General features: G+C 41.8%; 2 protein-coding genes across 4 annotated transcripts in view; one reads left to right on the top strand and one right to left on the bottom strand.

Moving 5' to 3' along the window:
• Positions 1 to 8,136: 8,136 nt before the first annotated feature.
• Smim32 (small integral membrane protein 32) lies at positions 8,137 to 11,984 on the top strand. The gene has a single exon (XM_063230926.1). It carries the CDS (start codon positions 8,804 to 8,806, stop codon positions 9,113 to 9,115), a length of 312 nt encoding a protein of 103 aa, XP_063086996.1. The 5' UTR covers positions 8,137 to 8,803; the 3' UTR covers positions 9,116 to 11,984.
• Positions 11,985 to 16,914: 4,930 nt separating this feature from the next.
• The window catches only part of Smad5 (SMAD family member 5), a 57,255-nt gene continuing 47,007 nt past the window's right edge, over positions 16,915 to 27,162 (bottom strand). For all 3 annotated transcript variants that reach the window (XM_003473268.5, XM_063230925.1, XM_013156212.3), the window contains 2 exons: positions 23,972 to 24,228; positions 16,915 to 22,412 (listed from right to left, as the gene is read on the bottom strand). In XM_003473268.5, coding sequence (XP_003473316.1) covers positions 22,269 to 22,412; positions 23,972 to 24,228 — 401 coding nt within the window. In that variant the 3' untranslated portion in view covers positions 16,915 to 22,268. The remainder of the gene's footprint in view (positions 22,413 to 23,971; positions 24,229 to 27,162) is intronic.

Raw genomic sequence — 27,162 nt, 5'->3', positions numbered from 1 at the left:
ACTCTGAAGCAGCTTCTTTGGGTACTTCTGTGTACACACAGGTGAGTTTGAAGGAATGATCTTACTGTCTCATACCCGCTGGGGCTGGGGAGCCAGCTACACCCTGAGGACTTTTGTCTCTGTGGACCACTCCTTGACAAAGCTATTTGTTTTTTCCCTCTGTATCCTGATTCCACAGACTACTTGGGTCTGTTATTTCTCCTAAGGCAGAGAGCCCCATGGCCCATTTTCAGGGACCCATTAGTCTCTAAGGCAGTGGCAGTGAACCTATGGCACATGTTCCACCAAGGCTATTTGTATTCTGAAAGCTCTAAAAAGTTCACCATGGCTGCTCTAAGGTCTCCTTATCTCCGAATCAACTCTCTTTACTTTCAATTCCGTCCTGCCCCAAGATCAGAGAGATTATTTCCAACTTAAGAATGGAAAATTTTGCCCTAAGCAGGGCTTCCACATAAGGTTAAACAGTATGCACTCTGCACAAAGTGCCTTGCTGGAAGTAGGAAGTGACAGGGGAGGACTTGCCATAACTCACCTATATCACTAACCATATGTGCTAGTTATGACCCTGCCCTTGTCCATCATGTCTAGTTCCAAATTTCAGCCTAGGCTTTTAAAACACAAAAACAAAAAGTTTACTCCTTTGAGAGCTGAGTGTTACAATGCTGTGCCCTTCCTGAGGCAACTGAGCTTGGGGAGCCTAGCTGCTGCTGAGCTACCTGGAAGGGTCACAGGTACCAGTCCGTGCCTCAGTTAATACCTGACAGTGTCACATACACCTTCGCATGTGTACATGGACATGGGCGCAAACATACAGCCCACATGGCAACTCCAAATGCCAGGTTGGAATGAATCTTGGAGATTGGGACCAAAGCCTCCTATTTAAAAAGTATAACCAGTGATTCTGATGGAGTCAGGAGGGCGGAGGTCTCAAAAACTGGGGCACCAGTCCTTGGAGAATACCGCCTGCAGTCCTTCAGCCCCCATCAGAGATCTGCTGTACACTGCTTTTTTCACCATGATAGGCAAATTCAGGAACAGGAGACCAGAGCTGGATGGTAGCTTGTCATATCTTCAAATGCCCTTTCCACCCCCAAGTGCCTGCTGTGGTTCCACCCGCTCAGGGAACATGGCACAGTTCCGGAGGAGTGCAAACTGAAAGGCACTCTCTCAGCAGGTGCAGATGACTCCACACCATCCAGCCCACTTCTGCCATCCACTAGACACGAGCCTGCAGGAAACCTCCCAAAGGCCAGGATGGAAGACACCCCTTCCTTAGCAGGAGTGCGGTACAGGGGATCAATGCGCCCCACCCCTGAGGAGAGTTTCCAGCATCCAGACAACCTAATACCTCCCGTAGGCCCCTGAGGGAAGAAGAATGATGAATTTCTATCGCCTCAGCACAAAATGGCAATGCTAATGGAGTTTCCAATTTAGATCTTAAAATGCCACTTAAAGGACAGCGTCAGCTCTCTCAAAACTTTTTTTACTTTTCCTCACGAACCAGGCCACGGGCCCATGCATCCCTCCCTCCCTCCCTGTCAATCAGTAGTAGAGCTGATGGGATCATCTGTTTCAGGTTTGCAGAGTCCACTGTGCTGCTTCCTTGGTTTGGGCCTGTCTCTGCCCTGCTCACACACCTAAGAGCAACTAGCTGTGATCCACCACTCCTCCCGTGGAAGGAGATGGCACTGTCCAATCACCAGTAAAGACATGAGAGTTGCCCTAAACCATGGCCAAAGGGAAGGTGGGGAATAGGGTGTGACTGGCCATAGGAAGGAACCTAACCAAATGTACAATATCGGGGACCTGTCTAGATCCCCCATCTCCCAAATGAGTGTATGGCACAGGCTTAAATAAATGAGATAAATGCTATGATTTTAGGGCTCTGCCCTTCTGCAGAGTTCATGACTCTGAGGGCTGAGACAGGAAAGCCTCTGGGAAACTGTATTTATTATTATTTTTTTCAAACAACACAGGAAACTGAACAGACCTTGGGAGTGGTTCAAGGACTTTACAAGTAACAAATTACATTAATAAGAAGTATCTTAGGAGATCTCCATGTTGCATTTCAGTACCAGAATGAAATGCCAGCAGATAGTCTGTATTTAGTTAACTGGAGTTGGGGCCAGGTGTCCTCAGCCATTCTTAACTTGCCCCAGACATGCAGCAGCCCTGCACATATATTCAATGTCTAGTTTCAATAGCTCCCAACAGAAAGAGAATGGGGATTCTTCAGTCAGGCCTCATCACGGGATGGGGCAGAAAATCCAGGGACCCCTGAACATCAAAATCCAAGGATATACAAGATTTATGTAAAATGTAATACTTGCATATAACCCACAAATATCTTGATATCTACTTCAAATCATCTCTAGATTACTTATAATATCTAATTCCATGTAGGTGCTATGTAAATAGGGGTTTCACTGTATCATCTAATAAGGAGTAAAAAGTCTATAGACATCAACACAGATATATGTTTTCCATTGTGAATATTCTTGACCCACTGTTATTGAATCTGCCAATGTAGATGGCAGAAGGTCAACTCTGGTTTTATGGAGGAGAAACCAAATTATTGAGTCATTTCAACTCTTGGGGGTGAAAAAAATTCAAACCCTGAAGGAATATGCCCCCAAGTTTTATAAACTTGATCTTCTTCTTTTAGTCAGGGATGGACTCATTCCCTGTATTGTCAGTGGCAAAATGAGGGAATGCTGCCAAAGGATGATTCTCCTAGGTCAGCCTCCCTTTAGAAGTAATGAGGAGATAGGTGCCCATGAAGACAGCTCTATAGAAGACCAGAGGTCTCAGTTACCTTTCCAGCATTGCTGAGACCAAATACCGGACACCCAAATGAAAGAAGAAAAGGTTTATTCAGCTCACAGTTTGTGGTAGTTTCAGTCCATAATCAGCTGGCTCCAAGGCATCGTGGTGTGGCAGAGGGGCAACAGTTCATGGCAGCAGAAGACAGCAAACGCAACAAGAGGGAAAAAGGGAAAGCAAACTTCTTTCTGCTCACTTTTGGCCAGATTTCTGAATTAGGGAGGTGCCAATCCAATCAGTGGCCTGATCCAGGAATCGCCCACCGTTAATCCCAGCATCCTTAAACATAGCAGTGAACGATGAATCAATCACAAACTCTAGATGCAGCTGCCTCTGAAAAAGCCCCATGGAAAAGTGCATGAGGATTCGGGCAGATATGTAGACAGAAAGCATAACACCAGGCCAATCACATGGGTCCCCATAAGGATGGAAGAGCTTTCTGTCAAAGACAGGTGTCACAGGTGTGCACTGGTTCTTGGGAGAGCTGAGGTAATAAAGAGGACATGCTTATCCATGTAGGGCAGTCCTAATCTCAAGAGGGATGCTAGGTCCTAACTGCCCACCTAGGCCCCCAGCTCAGAAAAAGAATCCAAGCAGAGGGTTCCTGTCTGCACCATCTACTACACCCAGCCTAGCTTAACCCCAGGACCATCTCAGACCCATCTTCCTAGCTGACGCTTCTCCTATCTATGGCTGGGGTCTAGGTTACCTGGCCCAGTCCCTGGCCTCCCAGGAGGTTTGCTCCTGAAGCCTACAACGGTTGAGCCAGAGGCCTTCCTAAGTTCCTCCTTTCTGGACAGTGACTCTACATAATGTTTTGATTCATTTTGCATTTGAGATCTTTGTCAGTTTTTTTTTATATTTTCAATTCACTTTTATTCTGCTTCCTGTTCTAAGGAAATTCATTTTAAAACCTAACCCTGGGATCTTACTTTCATAAAGGGCCCCTAAGATGTACAATGTCTAGATTCCAGACAAGTAGATCTACTCCTGAAGATGACCCCAGCCTGAGCAAAGGGCAAGAGGCTGCTGTAATCTCAGCATTCAGCAATGGAGCTCTGGGTTTAAGGACCAATTAAGTCAATAGAAATACTGCTAGCAAGAAGAGGAAGAGTGCTCACAGAAACCCAAAGATTGGGACATACATGATCGTCTACCACTGACCACAGAAATGAGGCCCTGGCCAATCTCCTGAGTACTGATCTCATCATGCCAGAGTCAGAAGCAAACCCAAGGGTCTCAATGACACCCTGAGAAGACCCTGAGTGAGAGACACACAACCAACAGGAGACAGTCAGTACTGCCTCTCCCACTGTGACAGTGAGAAAAGGTGAGCTATGTCAGGGTTAGGGACAGGTAAAGGGGGCTTCTGAGGACAGGTAAGTCTTACTGAGACTTCCACCCCTGGCACCTGTCTCTTTCTCCAAGACTCAACAGCCCTCTGCAAAGGATCACCATGCTCCAGCCTGAACAGAGAAAAGATAACCCTGCACTGGGCCAGCAAACCTCACATATGGCCTGCTTACTGGGACTTCCTATCATTTGCTTAGGAACCCTCCAGGGGCCCAGATGAGCCTTTTTAGTGTGAAGCTCTTCTTTCCCGCCCCTTCCCTCACTTCTCTCCCAGGGATCACATCAGCACTGCCATCTGAAGGTTCTCCCTGCTGCCACCTGCTCTTGTGCCTTTTATCACTCAAGTGTTTCACCCAATTCTTCTCACATACATGTTTCTTGGGGGACCAGGAGTGACACAGCACCAGATTGGAATTGTTTCCTTGCCATAATAAGAATAAGAAACACAGATGAAGACAGAAATTTTGCCCTTGGGTAATCCAGTGATGTTTAACACTATATGCAGGTACTACCTAAAGTGCTACTGCATACTGCAGGTAGGTAAATTTTGGAAGATGCAACCTAGCAAAACACAACTTCTTCCTGCATAAATTCTTCCATCCTTCTCTTGCCACCAAGTCTCAGGCCTTCCCATAAAGTAGTTCTCCATCATTGTGCACAGAGATGGGTCTTCCTCACTGATTGGACGGCATCCTCTCCTCATCTTGCCTCCAGTCCTCATGGCTGAGTCTAAGGCTGGCAAGGTCATACAACAGCGGAACATAGAGAATGATGTGAAGGCACTAACCAGTGAACAACGAGACTTGGTCTGAAAATCAGCACACCCCAAGTCAGCTATCACCAGTGTCAATGCCAAAAACCCCTACAGCCTGCAAGTGAATTTGTACCCTCTTCAGATGGCCCCAGCCAGAACTGGGCATCTTGATTTTCCAATCCACCATCTGATCTGACCGGGAAACTATAGACTACCAGCCCCACAGAACTGAGATTTCCCTGCAACAGGCATCTGTATCCCTTTGTGACCTCTCTTTGGGGAATCATCCCTCCCTTATAAGCTCACAATTTCTCACTTCGTGATCCAAACCATAGGCACATTGAGCCTTTGGAGCCTAGACTTGGGCTCCTTGCTGCTTCATTCTTAAAATGCCTATTCTAAAATAAGACCTTAAACCTTAAGTCACCCACCACTACAACTGTCAACGTCACCTATTTAAAAAAAAAAAAAAAAAAAGGTAGAAATAGAACAGCAACAACAAGGGGTAATGCTAAGGCTGATGGTTAAAAAAAAGTTCTCCAGGCAGATCATCATCAGTATTATCAGCATTCACTGCAGCAGTCTAAACTCACCCTCACCTCCATTCATAGGGAACACTACCATAGGAACAACCAACCCTAACCTTCTCGACAGCAACTTTTCACCCTTGATCTCTGCTGCCAGCTGCCATATGACACTATGTAGTTTAGTAATAAGTTCGCTCGCATGTGGCAGAAATAGAGATTGCTTCATCAAGCACCACAAGCCATTGCAAAACAGTTTACAAAATCCTGGGGCTCTACTACTCCCTGTCTCTGAGTTTCCACTCAACAGCTGCCAAATGGCTCTGTTGTGACAGGGAAAGCGCCCTTGCCTTGACTCCTTCAGGTTCTCTGCAGACAGGCACGTGTGCCACTCAACAACTACGTAATGGGAAAGAGGTCACTCGGAGGTCTCAGCCCTGTGACCTCTGCCTATCAAAGCAGACCTCTGAGTCCCCTTTTATAATCTTTTTGAAGACTTAAATGTATGAGTACACAAAGCTCCATTAATGGAAGGTTGCCCTGGCTTGTATAAAAAGCTGTGTAAACTTAATCTCTGCATTTACTCAGTAGCAGTCTTGTTTAATTTCCTGTCCAGGACGTGCAGGGAACGTGACTACCCTCTCAGGACTTGAAACATCTTTTGAAAAAGAAGCCATTCCCTCCTTATGTCATGACTAAAGGACCTCCCCAAAAAAGGAAGCATACATCTTCCTAATTTGCAAAGAGAAAGACAGTTTGATCACATATTCTTTGTTAAATTTCTGGTTAGGAAAGGCAGCAAGTACTGAGTTGCATGTACAGGCTCCTGAGTTTGAGGCTCCCCTTGCACCAAAACTTAGCTGTGTGACCTTGGCAGTGACACCCCTTCCTGGGGTTCTGCTTCCTCCTGTTGAGAATGAAGACAGCAGGGCTATCACAGGTGTTGGGGGTAAGAAAAATGAACTTTGAAGCCCAAGTGTCATGCTCAGCTTGTGGTTAAAGGATCACAAATGGTAGCTAGCAGAACAGTTCAGCCCGAGGAGGCAGCTCCCTGTTAAGGTTCAAGCCCCAGCTCATTATTCTTGGGTGTGGCATCTCGAAGCCTGAGGATGAAAAGCAGCTGCGGGGAAGGAGTGAGCAGTATCCTAAGCTCAGGGATCAGCTTGTTCCTACCATAAGCAGTGGAATTACAGGGATCCTCCCTTTACGACAAACCCTCTGCAGACTCCCCTGCTCCACAGCCAGTTCCTGGATGATCATATCATGGTTCCCAAGCACTACCACAAATTGCCTCCATCACTCCTCATTCTGTAGCCAAAGGCTGAACCCTGCCACGAATTTTACCTAGGACCTCCCACATGAGCTGCCCAGGGGACAGCAGGAAGTCCACTTCCTGGGTTCTCATCTGGTATGATGTGTGCCCTGTGAAGAAGTAAGGAAAGCAGGCCTTGATACTCCTCCATGCAGAACCTAGGAGGAAATTCCAGGCAAGCCCCCAACTGAGCTACTCAGATCCTGCTTTCAAGCCTTATAGGACAAAGTGAGTAATGGCGATCAGAACCTTTTCCTGGGTAAATCTTTCCATCCAGTCAACATGCTAGAAACCTGATCTGGTTTTCAAAATGTTCTCTAAGATCCCACTGGCTGAGAAAAATGTCCAAAATAGGTCAGGTCTTCTGAAAGAGGGACTCCTGCCCGCTGCCCTTGAGGCACTGCACCCCTGTTACATGGTAACACTCCTGTGTTAACAAGGGTAAGCCCTGGCCCCTCTCCAAGCCAGCTTTCCCATCCAAAAATTGAGTGTTAGCATAAAAGGGAGTGAAGCATAGGGCCCCAGGGTCCTGTGACCTTAAAACACACTGGGCAATGGCCCAGGACAAGCCAGCTCTGTGTGAGATGGTGATGAGCAGAAGGGGCAGTGAGGAGTTGGCTGTGTCCTGCCTTCCACAGAGCCCTCTCCTGGCCCAGAGAGACACCCTGGAGGCCCATGGGACTGAATAGGAGACTCTGCAGGGGCCTTTCAGTGCTTGTTTGGCCTTGCTGGGCAATGACCTCCAGGCAGTAGAAGTGCAAGGGGCTAGTGGCCCCAGTTTTCTGTAAGGGTTAGGAGGTGGGTGTGGATTCCTAGAAAAAGGAACTCTGCCCCTCAATCCCCTGGCTTGAGGGGTCCCACCTCTGTCCTGGCCACCAAGCCTCTCCACGGCTGTCAGGTGGGTGGTTCAGGGCCAGCCCCACTTCCTCCTGTGGCCCCTCTGCTGCAGCAGGAGCAGAAAGGCTTGCAAAGCAAGTGAGTGCAAGGTGGGGGAGCACATGGACCCACAGACCCCAGCTGACCTGCTTTCCCCAGAGGCTTCACCTGTGCCCCAGGTACCTGCCCAGGCTACCCAGCAGTCAGTGGAAGTTCCCCACGGGGCAAAGTGGCTCTGCCTGAAGGGAAGACTTAAAGAAGGGGAAAGAAAGAGTTCCCAGCTCGCTGAGCCCTTGCCCTCATCAGCAGCTCTGTTAGGCCTGGTGCTCTGCTCTAAGTCTGAAGTGTGTCTTCATCGCCCCTCCATCTCTCTCCCCACCTCCTCCCTCCATTCCCTCTTTCCCCTCGTCCCCCTTTTTCTCCCTCCTAAGGATCCTCAGTCGTGAGGGATGTGGGGCTGGCCAAAGGCAGTCACAGCAGTGTCCTCTCTTGCCCTTATTGGTTCGCAGCCTCTCCTGGGGGCAGACGCACCCCCCCCCGCCCCTGAGAAAGACACACACACACACACACACACACACACACACAGGAGGGAGCAGCGAGCTGCCTCAGCGCTCAGTCTCGCGTTCCATCTCCAGAGTGGCACACCGCAGCAGAGCCAGTGGGGCCAGGCTCGCCACACACCGGAGGACTCCATAGGCACCCACAGCTGCAGGACTGCTCCGAGACAAGGCAGCAGCGGCACCCACGCGCCTTGCACTCCGCGTCCAGGTTTATCAAGGTCCCTGAGCTGCGGTCACATCAAGGCATCTTAGCGCTGCTGCACCCGAGAGGAGCCTCGGAGTCCGAGCTCACCTGAGCTGGAGATGAGAGCTAAGAGAAAGACTGCAAAACCGTGAGGAGTCAGGGGCCGGGATCTGAAAGAAACGGGAAAGCGCGGGGCGAGGGGCGCGGGCTCAGAGCTGTGCAGCTCCGAGGGCTGGAGTCCGCTGCCGCGCAGCAGAGACAGCAGAGCCCGAAGGGAGCGCCTGGCGGGGTCTGCCGGCCCGGGTCAGCCGCGCGCGGCAGGGAGGGCGAGGAGCGCCATGTAGGCACTGGGTACTGCGGAACTGCGCGGGCCAAGTGAGGTGGTCCCGCCAGGGTCAGCCAGACAGACGCCGGGCCATGTACGGCGACTTGTTCAACGCCACGGGCAGCCCCGAGGCGGCGGGAGGCGGCGCCCTGGCCCCGGGAGCCACGGTCAAGGCGGAGGGCGCCCTGCCGCTGGAGCTGGCCACCGCGCGCGGGGTGCGGGACTGCTCGGCCACCAAGCCCGACCTGCCTACCTACCTGCTGCTCTTCTTCTTGCTGCTGCTCTCCGTGGCGCTCGTCATCCTCTTCATCGGCTGCCAGCTGCGCCACTCGGCCTTCGCCGCGCTGCCCCACGACCGCTCTCTGAGGGACACCCGGGCACCCTGGAAGACTCGGCCGGTTTAGCCCTCCAGGCGCCCAGAGCCTCCACCATGAGCCGGGCAGAGCACACTTGGCACCGAGGGGCGCTGGCCCCGAACACTTCGCCTGACCCAAAGACCCATTTCAGCCCCGAGCAGTACCGGAGAATAAAGGGGGCTAGAGGCAGTGCTGGCTGCGCGGGGTCCCGCTGCCAGTATCACCAGGTCCTCCGCTGGCAGAGTCTTTCCTCCCAGGACTGTGGGTCCAGCGAGGAACCAGCCCGACTGACCGTGTGTCCACTCGGGCACAGGAGCCCTACCTGCTATCGGCTGACTTTGTTACGCTGCCCATAAAAGGGGCCAGCACCAGCGTGTAACTAGCCAGGGGGTGCCTGCGCGGACTGCCTGGTTCCTCAGTTGTCTCCCGGTGGCTGCTCCTGCCTCTTTTGCTCCTTGGCACTGATCCCAGGATCCGAGCGTGAATTCAGCTGGACCTTGGAATGATGGCACTCGGAGACCACCTCACCCAGTAAAATGACTGAACTACCTAATTCCTTTGTTGGGCAGAAGAGGAGGGGCGCCCGGTGGAGGGGCACCTACAGGGCGCTGCAGACGGAATCCTTGTCTCACTTCTTCAGGGATCACATTTCCACATTAAAAACTCAACGAATTAGATCCAGCGTTGAGAAAATTGGTCACTGCTTGCAACTCTTGGAAAAGAGGATTAAGAGAGGTAGAGGGAAGCAGGAAGAGAGCCAAGCTGCAAGGGCCTCCTCCCCGCTCGCTGTGGCTGGCCCAGGTCAGTTTGATGTCGCCTCCTCCTTTCTAGCTTTCCTCAGGGCCAATTACTTACTCTGCAAAGTTTTTTCAGAGCTGAATCCAGGGAAAATTGCTACCTATCCTGCGGAAAGAATTCTAGGTAACAGGACTGACTCCACTAGACTCTCTGCTGGGCAGTTTCTCCCTCCCACCTGTCTGCCCTTTCTCTCTCAGAAACTTTATTAGGTCTCAAGCCTCAGGAGAGCCATCCTGGACCAGACTCATCCAGGATGGGACAGTGGGGCAGCTGCATAGTATTTCCTTCTAAGTAGGCAGAAGCCAGCCTTGGAAAATCCTACAGGAAAAGAAAGAAAAAATAAATTAATAAATTTTTAAATCCTGTTAGAGGAGTTTCAAACTTGAGAAGAAATAGAGAAGTTTGCAATACCATTGATCATTTTCAAAATTAATGCACATCCAGAGAATCTTTTTTGTGCAGGAGCTTAAGAGTTTCAGGTGGGATGAAAATACTAGCCTAGCATACAGCAAACTGTGGGTTTATTCCTTAGTAATGTGGGGGGGGGGTGGAGAGGGAACAATAAAAAAATCCTTCCAGGAATCTCCTGGATCAAAGGTACAGTAGAGTTTAAAGACATTTTGACTGGAAAAGAATTTGACAGATTATTTGAGAATCTGAAGCAAGATAATGACTCTTGCCCCTGGCTAAAATATATAGCTAGGAAGTTTTGCAACATTTATAATGTTTATCAGACACTGAATTATTCCGCAGGCAGTCATGTCTCCTCAGCCACTCTCCAAGATTCCCACCTTCTAGGCACCAGAGAGCATTTCAGCTTAGGCTTCGGAAATGTGGTCAAACTAATCTGGTCCACAGTGAAGGTAACTTGGTTATTTTGCATGACCCTTAGCTGCACAGAGGACTAACTAGGAATAAAAGTGCTAAATCTGAACCCCTAAAACTGTATGCTGCTGAATTAAAAGCCCCTTCAGCCTTGATTGGAGAGTTGTGAAAAGCAGGAGACCAAGGCAAGGGCACAGCACACCTCTAGCACACCTCTGGGTGGTCTGGTTTGAAATTCCAACTCCTTTTGAGAAATATGTTACCTTGCGTGAATTATAACCTTAGTCTGTGCCCTGGCTCTCCAAGGCTGAATATTAGTATAACCAATGTAACCAGCTAGCCCAATGCTTGCACAAAGTGGGCACCTAAATGATATCTATTACTTTAACTCTGCTGAAGGCTTCAGGCAGCAGAGCTGACAGATGCAGATCCATGTGCTCTTTACTGGGGCCACTGACTTCTATAATCACAAACACATGTAGGGGCTGGTTTCTTCAGGGAAGAACATGAGTGAATGACTGGCTTTGAAGTTCCTAAATCCTCACAGCTAGAGCCACAGGGGTTGAGGAGACTCTTAGAGTCCCTTAATGAAACCCTGGTGCAAGGAATCAATGGTATTAGAAACAAAAAATGTGTAGATGGATGGACACAGCTTGGAGAGTATCTTTCTGATGTCTCTGTGCAGTTACAGTAGCCTCTGCCACCTAAACCAAAACTTGCCACTTCAGATAGATCCTTCTGGAATAAATTCCTGGGTAATTGGGCTTATATAAACCTGCATCCTAGAAAGCAAGCCGGGCCCATGAGACTATTATTTGTTGGCACTGTGACCCTAAACAACATCATTCCCCTTTTCAGGATAACACTGAAAAAGCCAAGAAGTTACAGGGTCTTTCTCACTTTGGATCCTGCCTCAGATTCTCCCTCGGTTGAAGGGATATGGCCAAGTTCATGTCTGCCCTCTGCTAATACACAGAGTAAGTTAGCGCCAATGTTATACAATCGAACGGTGTCATGGACTCAATGAATATATGTCCAACAATGTATGTTGAACCTAGACTCTCAGAATAGCTGTATTTGGAGTAAGGAATTAAGGTTACATGAAGTCATGGGTAGGATCTTGATCCTCTGAACCCCCAGAGCTCATGTTCTCTCCAGGAACTGAAAAAAGGCTAAGCAAGGTGTTGCTCATCTACAAGGCTGGAAGACAGCCCTCTGCAGAAACGGAACCAACCTTAATCATGTACTTTCAGCTTTCCAACTGTGAGAAAATAAACTTCTGTTGTTTAAGCCACTTAATGTACAGTATTTTCTTATGGTAACCAAAGGTAAGACAGATGGCCATCTGGGGAGGTGATGTGTACACATGCATCCTCCTGTCCTTTGCTGTCCTACCAATTCCGAGCTTCTCAAAATTACCTTTAGAGAGCTGAACACGGCAAGCTAAAAACAGGAATACAGTACATATCAAAGATGTGCGGGCTCCTGTGTTATAACCAGCCATGGTGAGCAGGCAAGAGGTTTAAGAAGAGATTTCAACACAGGGCAAGGGTTGCAGGGAGAGGAAAGAGTGGTGACAAAAATGCTGAGTCCTGGAGCCCGGTGACCGTGCTTGATTACCTCAAGCCTGGATCACACTTCTGAATTTTCAATAGCCTATTTTCTCATCTGTAAAATGGGTAGTACCTGCCTCACAGGATCTTCAAATTCGAATGAGACACTGTAGATAGAAGTGTGCAGCTCATGTTTGAAATGTGGAAGGGCTCTAAATGTGAGCTATCATTATGGTTAACCAGGAAAACATTTTGGAAGTGCTTGCAATGGTACAAACAGCAACTACTTTCCAACACTGACCAGCAGTCTCCTTGTCAGGGATATGCTGTTATGTCAGGGATACGCTGCTTACAGAGGTCTGTTACTCCCCAGTAGGTACACCCAAAGTTAGGGTGCAAAGCACTTTCTTGGCTCCAGCGGCTTTTCCACAGCATCTCTGAGCCCACCCAGTAACTCTGGAATCTCACAGCAAGCCACAAACTCAGCAAATCTAACACTCATCCTTTTTCTGATTAGATATTCTTTCAATTTCTCGATTTCGATACATTGTATCAGCATATGGCTGTCCAAATTTTGTAGAAAAACAAAAAAAGCATCTAGTCATTTTTGACCCCAAACTCTTCATCCTTCTATATGCAGAATAGCATTTCTTAGGTTCCACTCTACTCCATCAAGTCACCTCCACTGTGGATACTCCATCTCAAATTCCCACTCACTTTTGCCTTTCTCCAATCAGAACACACACATCCGCCTACAGCCCCAGCGTACACTCTAAATGGCTTCTCCTCGCTCAGACTAAAAGCAAAATCCTAACTTTGACCTACAAAGCCCAGAATCTCCTGATCCCACTCTCCTCATATGCCCACATTCCTCTTTCACTCCAGGTTCTGCTCATGATGTCTTTTTAACCCCTCTACTTACACAGTTTTCTTTTTCCTCTGATTATTGCTTTCATCCTTCATGAAAATCTTTCTCAAAAAGGACTTTCCTGAGCCTGCAGAGAACAACTGTATTCCCTAGCAGTCTCAAATCATCTTCTTAAACACAGCTATTAAGTTGCTGCATAATTAATAGCCTAATGTCCGTTTTCCATACTAAAACTTAACTTGTATGAGGTCAGGGACACCTTTTCATTCTGCATTTCCTCAGTGTGTAGCACAGTTTACAAACACAAAAGAGGCATACAACAGTATTTGCAGTATATAATGGAAAAACAAAGTAGAAGTTAAGGTACATTTACCTGTTTATTCTTTTGATTTTGACACAGGGCCTTGTTACGTAGTTCAGGCTGGTCTTGAACTCCCCCAATTCTCCTCCCTCGGCCTCCCAAATACTGGGATTACAGGTACATGCGTGCCACCACGCCTGCCTATCTATTCATTATCTGAACAAGTCTCCTTTGATTTTCCACCTTACACTAAACTTGTAACAGATGAAACATTAAATTGGACTCTGTCTTACTGATCAGTCAGTCTCCCAGGGATAGTGATCCACAAAGTTGTTAGCAACTCACATGTCCTGCTCCAGCTGCGTAACACCAGAAACTAAAGAACTTCTGCTCGAAGTATTCCTTTTCCTATAGGAAAGCGCAATCTTCACAGTATCATTCACAAGCCCTCTCAGTGGCCTTAAGACTGTTTCATCTACTTCCACTACTGACTTCTTTGCCTTTTCTTGAATTTAGATTAGTTTCTCAATGACATATTCCCTACTACATAAATATTGTAACTCCTCTCCATTTCCCATTCTGACATTACCTTCTGCTTTTCCTTCTTAGAAGTTACCAGTAAACACACTGTACATTTACCTTGCTTGGTTGATCCCACTAACTAGAATGAAGATCTATGAAGGAAATAATTATTTTAATCCTCAGTATGACTTCAACAGCTCTCAATTATTGGTTGAATAAATGAACAATATGCTACTACTTAGGGTTAGACAAAAATATATTCGGAAATACAGGAGCAGAACATGTATTTTCGTTTCCCTCATTCTCGGTTCCTGCTTCTCCACTACAAATCAGATTAACACCTAGACAGGTAGGAACTTAATCCTGTTTTAGTTTTGCTTTTCCTGAGGGCAGTTAACTATGACCACAGGTACCAGAAGCTCAACTGAATAAGCACTAAATACAGGTTTGCTGAGAGTAATTGAGTAACCAGGTAACAACATCAAGGTTACTCAAGTAGTTATAACAAAGACACCCCCTACCAGGATGGATGGCAAGGGGTTATTTTTATATTTGTTATCTTATTTACTCAGACAGTTCTGCTTTGTATTTCATGCTGGCCTTGAATTTGTGTGATCCTCCCACCTCAGTCTCCCATGTGCTGGGATTACACATGTGCACCACCACGCCCAACAGGGCTGTTTCCATTGTCACCTTCCAGGGGTGGCACAGCTCTACAATCTTTATCCCTTGGCTTCCATGTCTACTTGAAAGTGGCTACTCAAGTATATGCATTCTGAGCAAGAAAAAGGAGTGGGAGCACTGTTCTTCCAACGGCATGTATTATTTCTGCTTATACCTCATTAGTTAGAATTTAGTCACATGACCATGCCTAGCTGAAAAGGATGGTGGGAAATACAGAATCCAGCTGACCATAGACATTCTATAATTAAAGGAGGACAGAAGTGTGAGATCTGCAAACTTCAAGCGGTTTATTAGACAAGGATACGAACAGCATCTGAACATATGAACAGCGTATCTTCAGCCTTTACTATTTACCTATTATTACTCTGATTCATTCATCTTCACATTCACTGACATCACCAAGCTGGTTTAAACAATTCTAAGTTAATGAAACCACATTTCACAATTTATATAAAGAAAAGGTAATCAGGGAATGCTTCCAGTAATTGTTTTTGAAACAATGTTGACAAAACTAAAAACTGGGCAAAACCTGTCACAACCATCCAGAGCCCTGCAGAGCCCTGTTCTTTTCTTCCTTTGACATCTCTCCCCTAACTCGCTCTCCTCCTATCTTCACACACTCAGCACAATTCAGCAATATTAGTATTTTAATCTGAAATGCAAAATATAGGACACATATTTGTCTGTGACACACATTAAGTCATGTGTTCTTTTTCTCAGACACTCCCTGCAGGGGACCCAAGTGCAATGGAAGACCTATCCCTCACACAGGGAAGAACACGAAGAGTTTTTTATTGCCTAAACCAGGGAAATAAAATTAAACTACAAGGTTCTTATAATCTCTGCAAGGATCATAAAATAATCAATCACCCACTTAAAGTTCCCCTTCCCGTCTCCCAATCAACACTAAATTGGAGCTGTTTAACCAAACTGCCAACAGCTCCTTCAGCCTCACTTCTTTAATCCTTAAAATACAATCAAAAACAAAACAATGCTTTATGATTAAAAAACACACTTTTTTTGCAGAATGTTTATTAAAGATAGGATTACAAATTCAACAACAAAAATCACAGTAATATTTTAAATGTTCAGTGATGAGGTGGAAGAGGGGTTTTGAAAAACGTCTTTTCAATTCTATATTCTATACAGAGCTCTAGTCACTTTTTGACAAGCACTGCCCAGCCTGCTGAAAGCTTTCTTTTATATGTTTAGAAAATATGAACTATACAAAAACTGCTGTAACAGAGAGTATTAGCCATTGAGTGTCACCACTTCATCATTTTTAACTGTTTCGGCTACATCAATTTGAAAATTATCATACATCTGAAAAAAGTCAACAACTTTCTGTTCACTGAAATCTTTTGCCAGAAAAAGTATTATACAGAAAAAATATGCTTCTACAACAGCTACTGCAATACTTTCAAATAAATCACATGAGAAGTAATAGAGCTACAAATTCTTGAGGAAGGCTTTGAAGAACTTTGTATTTACTCTTTTAGGTGAAGCTGTTTAGTTTGGGCTTTTCTGCTTTTGTTATATGTAATATAAAGGGTATTGTGGAAGTGTATACCATACAAGGCTGATAAAAAGCTAGCCTGTGATTTATATTTAAAAAAAAAAGGAAAAAAGGATAAAAAAGAAAAGCACACCTAATTCGCAAGTAGATAATCAAGGGTTGATATACCAAGATCAAGGAGCATCATAAATCATTACTCTGAATCATGTAAGCAACAGAAATGTAAGAGAATGATAACCTGAAGTATGAGTTATTTTGTACTGTTCTAATACTTGACTTGTATTACTTCATTTCACGTTCTACGAAGTCACTTTTATAGGTGAGTTAACTGAGGCACAGACTGTGCCTAACAGCACGGAGCTACAAAGACCAGGACTCAAATGTAGGCAGGCAGATGCCGCAGCCAGCTATCCTACATGCAATCTGCCTATTATGTTTCCCAATTATCTTATGAAGCCCCCTCATTTACAGACAGTGAAATCTGGAGAAGGAAAAGGAGTGGTTAAACTCAGAAAAACCAAGGCTGTAGGCCCAAATCATCCTTTCAAAAAAAAAAAGAAAGAAAGAAAAGCTAGCTTACAAGGGAGAGTGATTGTTCTGATATATCTGATTATTTTGAGCTCAGTGGGGAAGGGAAGGTATAATCGTATTTTCTATCACTAGCACACGGAAAAATAATTCAGCTGGTTGCAGCAACTGATAATTTTATGCCTCTTTTATGACTCCACTTAATAAAACGTAAATCAGATCAAAGTACCACAAATAAATATGACACAGTGAGAAGATTTTGAGGTTTATTAAAATAAAATTTAGCAAACAAAATGTAACAACAAATTTCTTAGAGTTATGGCTTTGAAAAGCACAATATAGTAAAACCTAATACATTTTTGTAAGTATCAAAAAAGATAATAGAACTGAAGCATGTTACTAGAATTTCATTTTCTACAACATAAACAGAAGCAGAACAAGTACAAATAAGCAGACCAAGAGTGCAGCCATCAATTTGGTGTTTTATCATTTGCACATAAAATATTCTGTTAAAAGAGAATGTGGGTAGTTACACACATTCAGATTTCATAATTACAATCCTATCCGAATTTAAAATAAATGAATTTTCAACCAGGTCAAAATGAATACCACTCCGCCAACCATTACCAAGAGTCCCTACAGTTAAAATACTTTTATCAGTACAACAAGCCACATCTCCAATAGTATTAAATGGGACAATCTGATACTAATGTATTTATTTATTAGAAATGTGGGATTCTTTGGCCTAATAGGAGTTTAGCTAACACCAGCTAGTATTTAAAAAGGTGCTATTGATGGGAGAGAAATCTACTGTACACAAAATTTTTAACATTTTAAATATAGCAACTTTAAATAAATCCTTAAAGGATAATGGCTTATGGTAATTTTAAGAACTGAGATGTTTAGACAAGAATCACATAACTTTGTTTCACTCTGCCATGAAGGATCAAAGAACCCTGCTCTAGAACTAGATCTTTATAATGAAGTAACTCCTCACTTATTTCATAGCAACTGCTGCCAGCAATCTTACAGCATGTATTCATACCTAAAAATCCTCCACTACCAAAAAATATCATTGTGTAAATACTTTCATTGGTTGTGGTATACTATCAAATTTTAGCATGTCATTTCAATCATAACACAGGCGTATTTTAGGAACTATAGAAGGTCTTCCCCCAGCCCATCACTGTGGTCAGTAGGGACAGAATGCAGGGCCTCCAGCATCTAGGTAAAAGGTCTGCCTCTGAGCAGCCCCAACTGGGGAGATACATTTCTTTTGTGAGTAATCTGGTACAACAAAGGCTTGATAAATACCGTTACCTCATGTTATCAGGATATAGTAAACTGTAATCCAGTGGATTCCAAGAGATTTTGCAAGTTTCACACATGTAAATTCTTTTGTTTCCACAAGGGAAAAAAAATGCCTTGAATTTTTACTTTCCATACATGCATATTTTGTGATAAGAAAAACCTTCAAGAATTTTACCTGTTTCAATAAAGAAAATGCTGCTACTCTGGGAAAAGCAGGTATCAAGCTGGAAATTATCTTCCCAAAAGCTGCCTAGTTACTATCTAAAAAAAATCTAAAAACTACCACTTAGGAAAACTCCTTCCTATGCAAATCACTAAACATTTCAAAAACCATCAGACTTTCTACTACCTTGAAAGATTCTTGCTTATCTAGCTGATGGTTCTGAGGACACATATATATTCAGACCCCAGAGATCAAGAAAAGATGTAACTAGTAAGACAAAGAAGGACTCTGATGTCTTTAAAGTAAGTAAGTCTAAAACGTAAGGCACCACTGGAGGCTGAGTTCAATGATTATCAGAAGAATCTTCCTTCGGAGGAAGTAAAAAGGATATTAATGTATTTAAGTGAGAAAGGTGACAACGATCCAAAGCACTGTTAACTAAATGACTAGAACAACAAGGAACTCCAATGTGGCGATGCAGGCCTATAATCATTGCTGTCGGGGATCGTGAGGCAGAAGGGTCACAAGGTCGAACCCAGTCTGGGAACTTAAAGAGAGTAAACAAAGCATGCACCAAGCCTTAGGTTCAATGCCTTGTATCACCAAAAGAAAGAAAAGAAAAGAAAAGAAAATGGATCAGTCAGATTCCAAATTCAAGCCCACTCTGAGTTCAACTCAAAGTACTAAAAAAGGAGGGAGAGGGGGCAGGAAAAAGGAAGGAAAAACTGAAATGGATCTAAACTAGTATACTAAATGTTCTCTATAACATAAGACTTTGTCTGCTTGAATAGGATTTTATTTTTATATAAACCTTTTCCTGAAAAAGGACACTGGATGGAGAAGGAGCTGTTCCACACAGGTACCCCTCAGATAATATGCCGTATGCCATTTTGGAAGGTGGCCCCAAATCTTATTCTGACAGTGGATTTCAAGTTTGAAGATTTACCTATTATTTAGTATCTCAGAAGGATGCTTACTCCCAAGTATTATGAAAAATACAAAATAGCGTATCCTCTATCTGTAATTTAGATGTGGCTTGTTGAACTATCTAGTAACCTTATTCTGAATTTCACCCTCTGAATCCAGCCAGTTCTATAATCACTTTTCTTAAATAACAACCACAAAACATAAAAAATTATTTATACTCTGATGGATACATTTGATGTTTTTCACTGATTTCTTACAGTTCTTCAAAGGATGAATTTCAGTAGACCAATAACAAGCCTACTGATTTGCATTCCACCGTTTATTAGACTAACCAGATCTTAATACACTAAGAAATGTCAGTCAGATACACCTCTTTATCATGCTTTTTCCAGCCAACATCTACTTGTTGCTTTAATTCATTACTGAGATTAATTTTTATTCTATTCTACTTTATACATATGCCAAATGATACAATTTTATTACCTTTTAGCTGACATATATTTTAAATGCTATAAAATGTAATTATTCTAATGTGCTGTTTTCATAAATTTGACTATAAGCTACTCTTTAGATTTAAAAAAAATCTTGCTGGGTATGGTGGCGCAATGCTTGCAATCCCAGCACTCCAAAGGCTGAGGCAGTAGGATTACTGCAAATTTGAGGCCAACATGGGCTGCACAGTGAATTCAAGGCCAGCCTAAACTGCATGGCATGACCTTGCCTGGAAAAAAAAAAAAAAGCCAGACACAGTGGCACACACCTGTGATTCCAATACTTGGAAGGCTAAGGCAGGAGGATTGCTCCTTTGAGACCCTGTCTCAAAAACAAAATAAAACAAACAAAAAACTTAACTCTATTCTGAAATGGCTTCTTTTTAAAGATGCCTTCTTTTTGTTGGCCAGAATTTTAGTTCTATTTAATATTATTAATAATTTTCATTTCCTATTCCCAGATACATGTGCATCCTTAGCGACTTGAAGTCTATAAATTGCCCAGGCTAGGATGGAACTTGTTATTTCCTGCCTTAGACTCCAGGAGTGCTGAGATTACAGGTGGGTCCACCTGTGGTTCTCATGAAACTCTTAACAGTTAATATCTTTAATACTTTAACTCATGAGAAAAACTCCTTGAAAAAAACATGGAAAAGGACAACTTCTAAAGACTATTACACAATGACTACAAATAAATTTTTAGCTTACTTGTAAAAAACATCAATTAAATAATAGTTTCCACTAGTTTACCAGAACCCACAAAAGCTGATTATATGTATCTGTCATTCAACTTGAGTGATTTTTTTCTATAAATTTGTTCTAAAGATTGCTATGAGCCTGCCAAATAAAAGAATGAAGAAAATACTTAAATAATATCAATAAGCAAGTAATTCTCTTGCATGTGGCTGATCCAACTTTGGAAATGTGAGAATACATGTAAATAACATATATGTTTAAGGCTCGGATGACTGAAAGAATCCATTTTACCCAGCAAAGGACTGCGGTGGGCTGACACACAAATGGCATTTCATCAGAAGGAACTAAAACCATCCAATGGCTGCACTTTGAAAAAGCAATAAATAATTACACAGAAAACAAAAGAAATCACAAAGTCCTTTCCTTAAAAATGCACTTTTTCTCATAAAAGCAGAAAGGGCAAAGTCAAAAGTCAAACCAAAGTATTTTTAACAGAAGAATGACACAGCTCTATATGCTTTAAAAAGGTACCAGAAAAGAAAGCTCATTTTGATAAGTAACTTAGGTCATTTATCTTTTCACAATAATTTCTTCATTCTCATGCCACAACTAAGATATACCTGACTGCTCCCTAGAAAAAGTGGTTAAAAGTCCTATGATCAGTGCCAAAGGCATGACTGATTCAATGGACATTTCAGAGTTTTATGCCTTTTCTCCTAGAGGAGTGTGTTCTGTGGGACTAGCATCCATCTGGGTACTTTTGAAAAAGAGCACTGACGGTGAAAGAATAGTCCGCTTTTTTTGATATGTGAGTGTTTTAAAATCAGCTATCCTAACACCTACTGCTGATTCATTTAATACGAGAGCAGTAGCCTCAACCTTGGCACCTCCAGGGCTCTGCATGGGGAGAAATGATACAAAGTGACAGTAACATCATTAGGTACATGATTTGCCAGCATTAGTAACATCCATAAAATTGTACGGAATTTAAAAGGCACCTTAGTTGGGGCTGCAGAATACTTGTGTTATAACCTAGGTTGAAAATAAAAACTGCATAGCTTTCTACAACTGTAATCTATATTGCAGTGTCTTTAATACAAAAGGGGCCCACTAAGGATAAGCATCAAATCCAAGTCACTTGAGTATGTTTTACTAAGGTTACACTAAAAACTGTCACCCATAAAAGTGCAAAATAAAAGATTAATGCAGGTCAAAATTAGAGTTCTTGCGACATTGGCCCAACACAGCTAACAGCCGAATAGGACCGTGCATGCACTGTCACTAGCAATAAAGCTATACTGTACTTACGACAGATTTTGAATAAATGACATATAATAGATCAATTACTTGTATAATTTTTTAAAAAAGGAAATGTTTTACAAAAGTTATATAGCATGACATCACATTACACTGACATTTACCTATTATTAAACGTAAATTTTATGCCATCTAGAAAACTGTCACCTCGTTTTTACTGAACACCACTTGTTAGAGCAGTGCATAGTGTTCCTTCAAAAAAAAAAAAAGACTTTTTAATAGTTTAAACCCCTAAAATATGCTTTTGAAAAACAACATATTACACTTTTTTTAAAGTTTATAGGATGAAGAATTTGGAGGAAATAGCTTCTGGAAGATCAAGAAAGGAGGACTTATTTTTCACTATGTATGTTCTCTTAACACTACGCTTTTTCACCATGTGATGCACTACTTTAAGGAATTTTAACAAATTAAAAATGAGCAACTGGGGAAATAAAAGCATGTTCCAGTCTAAGATCAACGCCAAACTTCTCAATGGGGGCACAATCCTCTGCCTCTTTCAGAACTTCTGAGTTAATCACATGAACATGAATACAAACAAATGTAGATTCATCACATAATATAAATGTGTTGGTCACAATTGTGTAGAAAAAAATAATCTGTAATATCTGTTTTCCCATGTCAACCCACAGTATCTGTACTGGAGGTTTCTCTAAAATTAAAACAAGTCCACTCATACAATTGAAAAGGATGCTTCTGTATTATGAAACAGAAGATATGGGGTTCAGAGGGGAGCCCATCTGGGTAAGGACTTTGTCCAGCCACTGAAGAGGCCCATGAAGATGAATCTCAATCCAACACGGCGTGCTGGTGACATCCTGCCGGTGATACTCTGCTCCCCAGCCCTATGGAAATAAACAGTATCACAGCAAGTCCCTCTTTGAGCTGTCAACTGCTCTCAATCAATTTTAAAACAAAATATAGTTTAACATTAAAGATTTTTAATATATTTAAATAGATTTTCTTAACATATTTAAATAGAATACAATAGAATAGCAAATGTAAACAGTATCACAAAACCAAGCTTAGTACTCACCATATTTAAAGAATAAATTCATATATTTATTCAAAAATATATGAATTTTTAAATAATATATATTCTTCTTTAAAAAATCCATGGGGCTAGACAGATTTCAATTTTTCAAAATTTTAAAAATGTCATATGGTGAACATAATTTAAACATTAATATTTCTGCCACGAGAAACATCCTCACTAGGATAAATAACACCCACAAACAGCCTCATGTAACTTTACATCAGACTTTGTTAGTCAAGTTTGGGTTTTGAGGGTTTAAAAAAACTTTTAAATGAGACATTGTAGACACTGATCAATGTGTGCCCAAGTAATTTAATGTAATCATACAGTCTTTATGCTTAAAGGTGGAAAAGTAATGAGGTGCAATGAGCTGACATGCTAGTTTAAAATTCTGTATAAAAATTAAGAGAAAAACTTCACATTTATTGTCTTGAATTTATCAAGTTCTCTATCATACTGGTTTTAGGAGGCCTAGCCCAAGAAAACAAGGAGAATAAAAAGGACAGAACACTGGGGAAGATGAGGGAGTAGAGATTAAAATAAATATTTCTGAAGAGGGAGGAGGAAATATATTTAAGGCAACTGATAAAGTGATACGTAACAACAGACATTCAACAAAGCAGCAAGGAAGTACCGAGCCTTACTGCCAAGAAGGAAGAAAACCCTACAAACAGGTCAGCTTTTTTCTGAACTAAATCTTGACTCCTTAAGAACTACGTGGATACAGTTTAGGAGACGGATTGGATGTATGGATAGATAGGTATCACTAAAATTCTTTCCCAATTTGTTCATGAATCATAATCTTTGGAAAGTTCAACAAAATTAGGCCAAGAGCATAAATTTGATAAATTTGAACTTTGCAAGGTCCTCAAATTGAAGCTTAAATGTAAGTAAAATAATTTTAGTATTCTAATTCAGTTAAGTCATTCTAATACAATCTAATAATTAAAACTGTGGAAGCGAAGACACTCATATTAACTGCTTTCTAGTAATTTAATCTTTTTTCTTTTTTTGTCTTTTTCGTTTTTATCGGTACCAGGGATCGAACTCACGACTGCTTGCTTGCAAGGCAGGTGCTTATGCCACTGAGCTAAATCCCCAGCCCCGTAATTTAATCTTTTAACTAGAATTCTTTAACTCAACACCTATTCAGTAGGAGTATCAAAAATCAAAATCAATCATGCATTTTATAATATATGGATTACAAAATGAAATCTTAGACCTATTGTGGTTAAAATTAAAACCTAGTAAATCAGATCAAAAGTAATAATCATGTTTGAATTTAACAAAATTTTTTATTATAACCTACAGATACACATACTTCCACTCCAGTGACTCAAATTACATTACACATCACAATCCACTCACCTTGACAAAACTCATTCGGATGGTGCACATTTTGGTGAGCTCATACACTGCCTCAAACCCATGGTTGACAGACTGAGCTAGAAGCTGAGCAAACTCCTGATTGTTAAAAATTTTGAGGCTGCAGCTGCTGGGAATCTTACAGACGGTGGTGGGATGAAAGCCATGGTGAAAATTGCAGTTCCTACTCTGTACAAATATGCTGCTGTCACTGAGACACTCCGCATACACCTCCCCGCCAACATAGTACAGGTGAACACCTTAAAAAGATGGGCAGCAGGAGAGTCAGCTTAACAAAGAATGATAATGACACCCAAGAGGTTAAATGATGCAGCCAACCTTCCCAGAAATCCACAGCAATCTCCCGAAGTCATAAATGGAACCTACCACTAGATGGCCATCTGCCACCAAATATACTCACGAGATTAATGTCTGCCTCAATCTACTATATTATCCACAGGGTTTTTCATTTTTAGTAATCATTGTATTATTTCTATGAATAAGATATCTAAAAAGGTGTACTAAAATTACATTTCGTGAGTTGTTTTCAAAGGAACGCCTGATGCTATCAACCATTATAAATAGTCATATGGCAATTTTGCACTTGTTCTAACAACAAAGACAGCAGTCAAAAAAAAAAAAGGTAAAACAAAAGCAGAGAAACAGGAGTATTACTAAGCTATAAAAAGGATAAACATGAGGCTTTTATAGGTAAATGGATGTAACTTTGGACCACACTCATAAGTGAAATAGCAAACTCATGTGTAAATATATCATTGTCTCCCTAGTATTAAAAAAAAAAAACCGAAAGAGCAATAAGATCCAAAATGTACAACAGATATTATGAAAATGAAAGGCAAAGAAAGTGCTCAAAAAGAAAGAACAACTGGGATAGGAGAAAGGGGAAAAGAAGGTAAAATATTATATGTGTACAGGTATACATATGTGTGTGCATGTATGTATAAAAAGATAACTATACTACTAATCTCTGTAAATTCATCAAAAAGAACATTTTGTGCTGTTACTGTTTGTGTCATCATTTTTGTAACCTGAACAACTACTTCTAAGCTAACAATATACACTATATTAACTAGTGTTAATTTTCTATTTTTTAAAAATCCTGTATCAGGGGCTGGGGATTTAGCTCAGCGGCATAAGCGCCTGCCTTGCAAGCAGGCAGTCGTGAGTTCGATCCCCGGTACCGATTAAAAAAATATATATATATCATTTCTATTTTTCTATTTTTAGTTTTGTTTTTAAAATTAAAATTTTTAAAAGTGCAAAGAAGTAACCTTCCCCCAAAGCATAGATGTAATTTCAGGTCACAGGAAAAGCTATTAAATAACAGATTTATTTTACTTTAAAAAGTTTTGAGATATATATATATATATATATATATATATATATATATATATATATATATATATATTACATGAAAACAGTTTCAATACTAAAATTCAAATTACAGCCAGGCATGGTGGCACACATGTGTAATCCCAGCACTTGGAAGGCTGAGGTAGGATGATCACCATGAGTTCAAGGCCAGCTTGGGCTACACAGTGAGTTCAAGGGTAGTCCGAACTACATGGTGAGATCCTGCCTCAAAAATAAAATAAAATCACATTATGTAAGTAAAGCTGGTGTCACCTAGTATTTTCCTAATATACCCTTCCACCACCTCAAAAACTGCTGTCAGTTTGATGTATGTCCTTTCAAACCTCTTAACATATAGTTCATTTTATACATACACATATGTATATGTATGTATACTCCTCAGGAATATATATATATACACACCCATGTGTGTGTATAAATATGTATACGTATATTCCTCAGGAATACTTTTATGTGGTTTCATGTAAAGGGCGTGTTTTACTTTGTTTTTTAATGTAAATGGTAGCATAGTTTAATCATCACAACCATCTCTAACCAATCTTAGAGAATTTACTAGGCTCCAAAATATAAATCTGCCACTGTTCACATACCCTAAATATTGTATAGAATTCTAGGATAAATATGTATTTTTTCTTATCTCTAATGGGAAATTTTTCAAACAGTACTTTTTAGCACCATCTCTGTACACAATATACTTTAGCATATATGCAAGCCACAGAATTGTATCAAGCTGTGGTTATTGAAAAATGTGTTTTGCTTTTCAATAAATAAAAATGACCCATGAACAACAGGATCCTAGAATGATATACTAGAAAAAAAGGGAAAATTGAGTGTATAATTGTAAAGTTTACCAAACAGACTTCCCTTAAAGTATTTTTGCTATAGTAGGGGTTAGGGAAGGTAGGGCCAATGCATACAAGTAAAGCATTTCACAAGAAAAAAATCATGGCAAATTGGTAATGAAGTCAAAAGAGAATAGAAACAAAAGTTTCCAACTTCTTTTTTTCCCCTGCAATACTGGGGAATGAACATAGAGGGTCTTTCAATTGAGCTATACCTTTGGCCCTTCTTATTTGTTTATCTTGAGACAAGATCTTACTAAATCACTAACTTGCTTGGACTGGGCTGAAATTTATGATTCTTTTGCCTTAGCTTCCCAGAGTACTAGGATTATAGACAGAAACCACCATGCTTGGCGTCAACACACTTTTGGCCATACCATGTTTATGTCATCATGATTATATTTTCCTACTGTTCCTATTTTGGTTTTTGCTTTATTTTTCCCCCTCCCTTAGCTATTGTTCCTATTTTGAATTAAGTTTCTCTTTTCCCTTTTTTTTTTTTTTTTTTGGTACTGGGGATAGAACTCAAGACCTCTCACTTGGCAGGCAGATGGTGTGTCACTGAGCTAAATCCTCAGTCCCTTAATTAAGAAAAATTAAGTTTTTGTTAAGTCAAAGAAACAAAAAAGTAGCAAGGTGTAAAAACAAAATATCTCAAGAAACATGGAATTCAGTCGTCCTGGGAAAATTTCTTTCCTGACCGCTAAAGTGTAAAAAGTACCTTGTGTGTTGTGTTGACACTGCAGGATGAATTATAAACAGAACCTTGTTACCTGAATTTTAAAAATGGGGAAAGGGGTATAAACCCACTAAAGATTTTTGCCATTCAAATTGGGTTTCCTATCTCGAACTCCAATACTCCAGTAATTCTTACAGGTCATTCAATTAAAGATATTCCACAAATAACATAAATATTAAACTCTAATCTTTCACCAGCATTCAAACCTTCAGTAAGTA

Source organism: Cavia porcellus, unplaced genomic scaffold, assembly GCF_034190915.1.
Source record: "Cavia porcellus strain 051 isolate PalLab524CR breed Dunkin Hartley unplaced genomic scaffold, mCavPor4.1 scaffold_19, whole genome shotgun sequence".
Classification (NCBI taxonomy): domain Eukaryota; kingdom Metazoa; phylum Chordata; class Mammalia; order Rodentia; family Caviidae; genus Cavia; species Cavia porcellus.
Note: the sequence above shows the minus strand (reverse complement) of the source record. Positions and strands in the feature narration are given on the sequence as shown.

Coding starts and splice junctions, on each gene's coding strand:
- Smim32 (XM_063230926.1), top strand. CDS start 8,804: ATGTACGGCGACTTGTTCAACGCCACGGGCAGCCCCGAGGCGGCGGGA.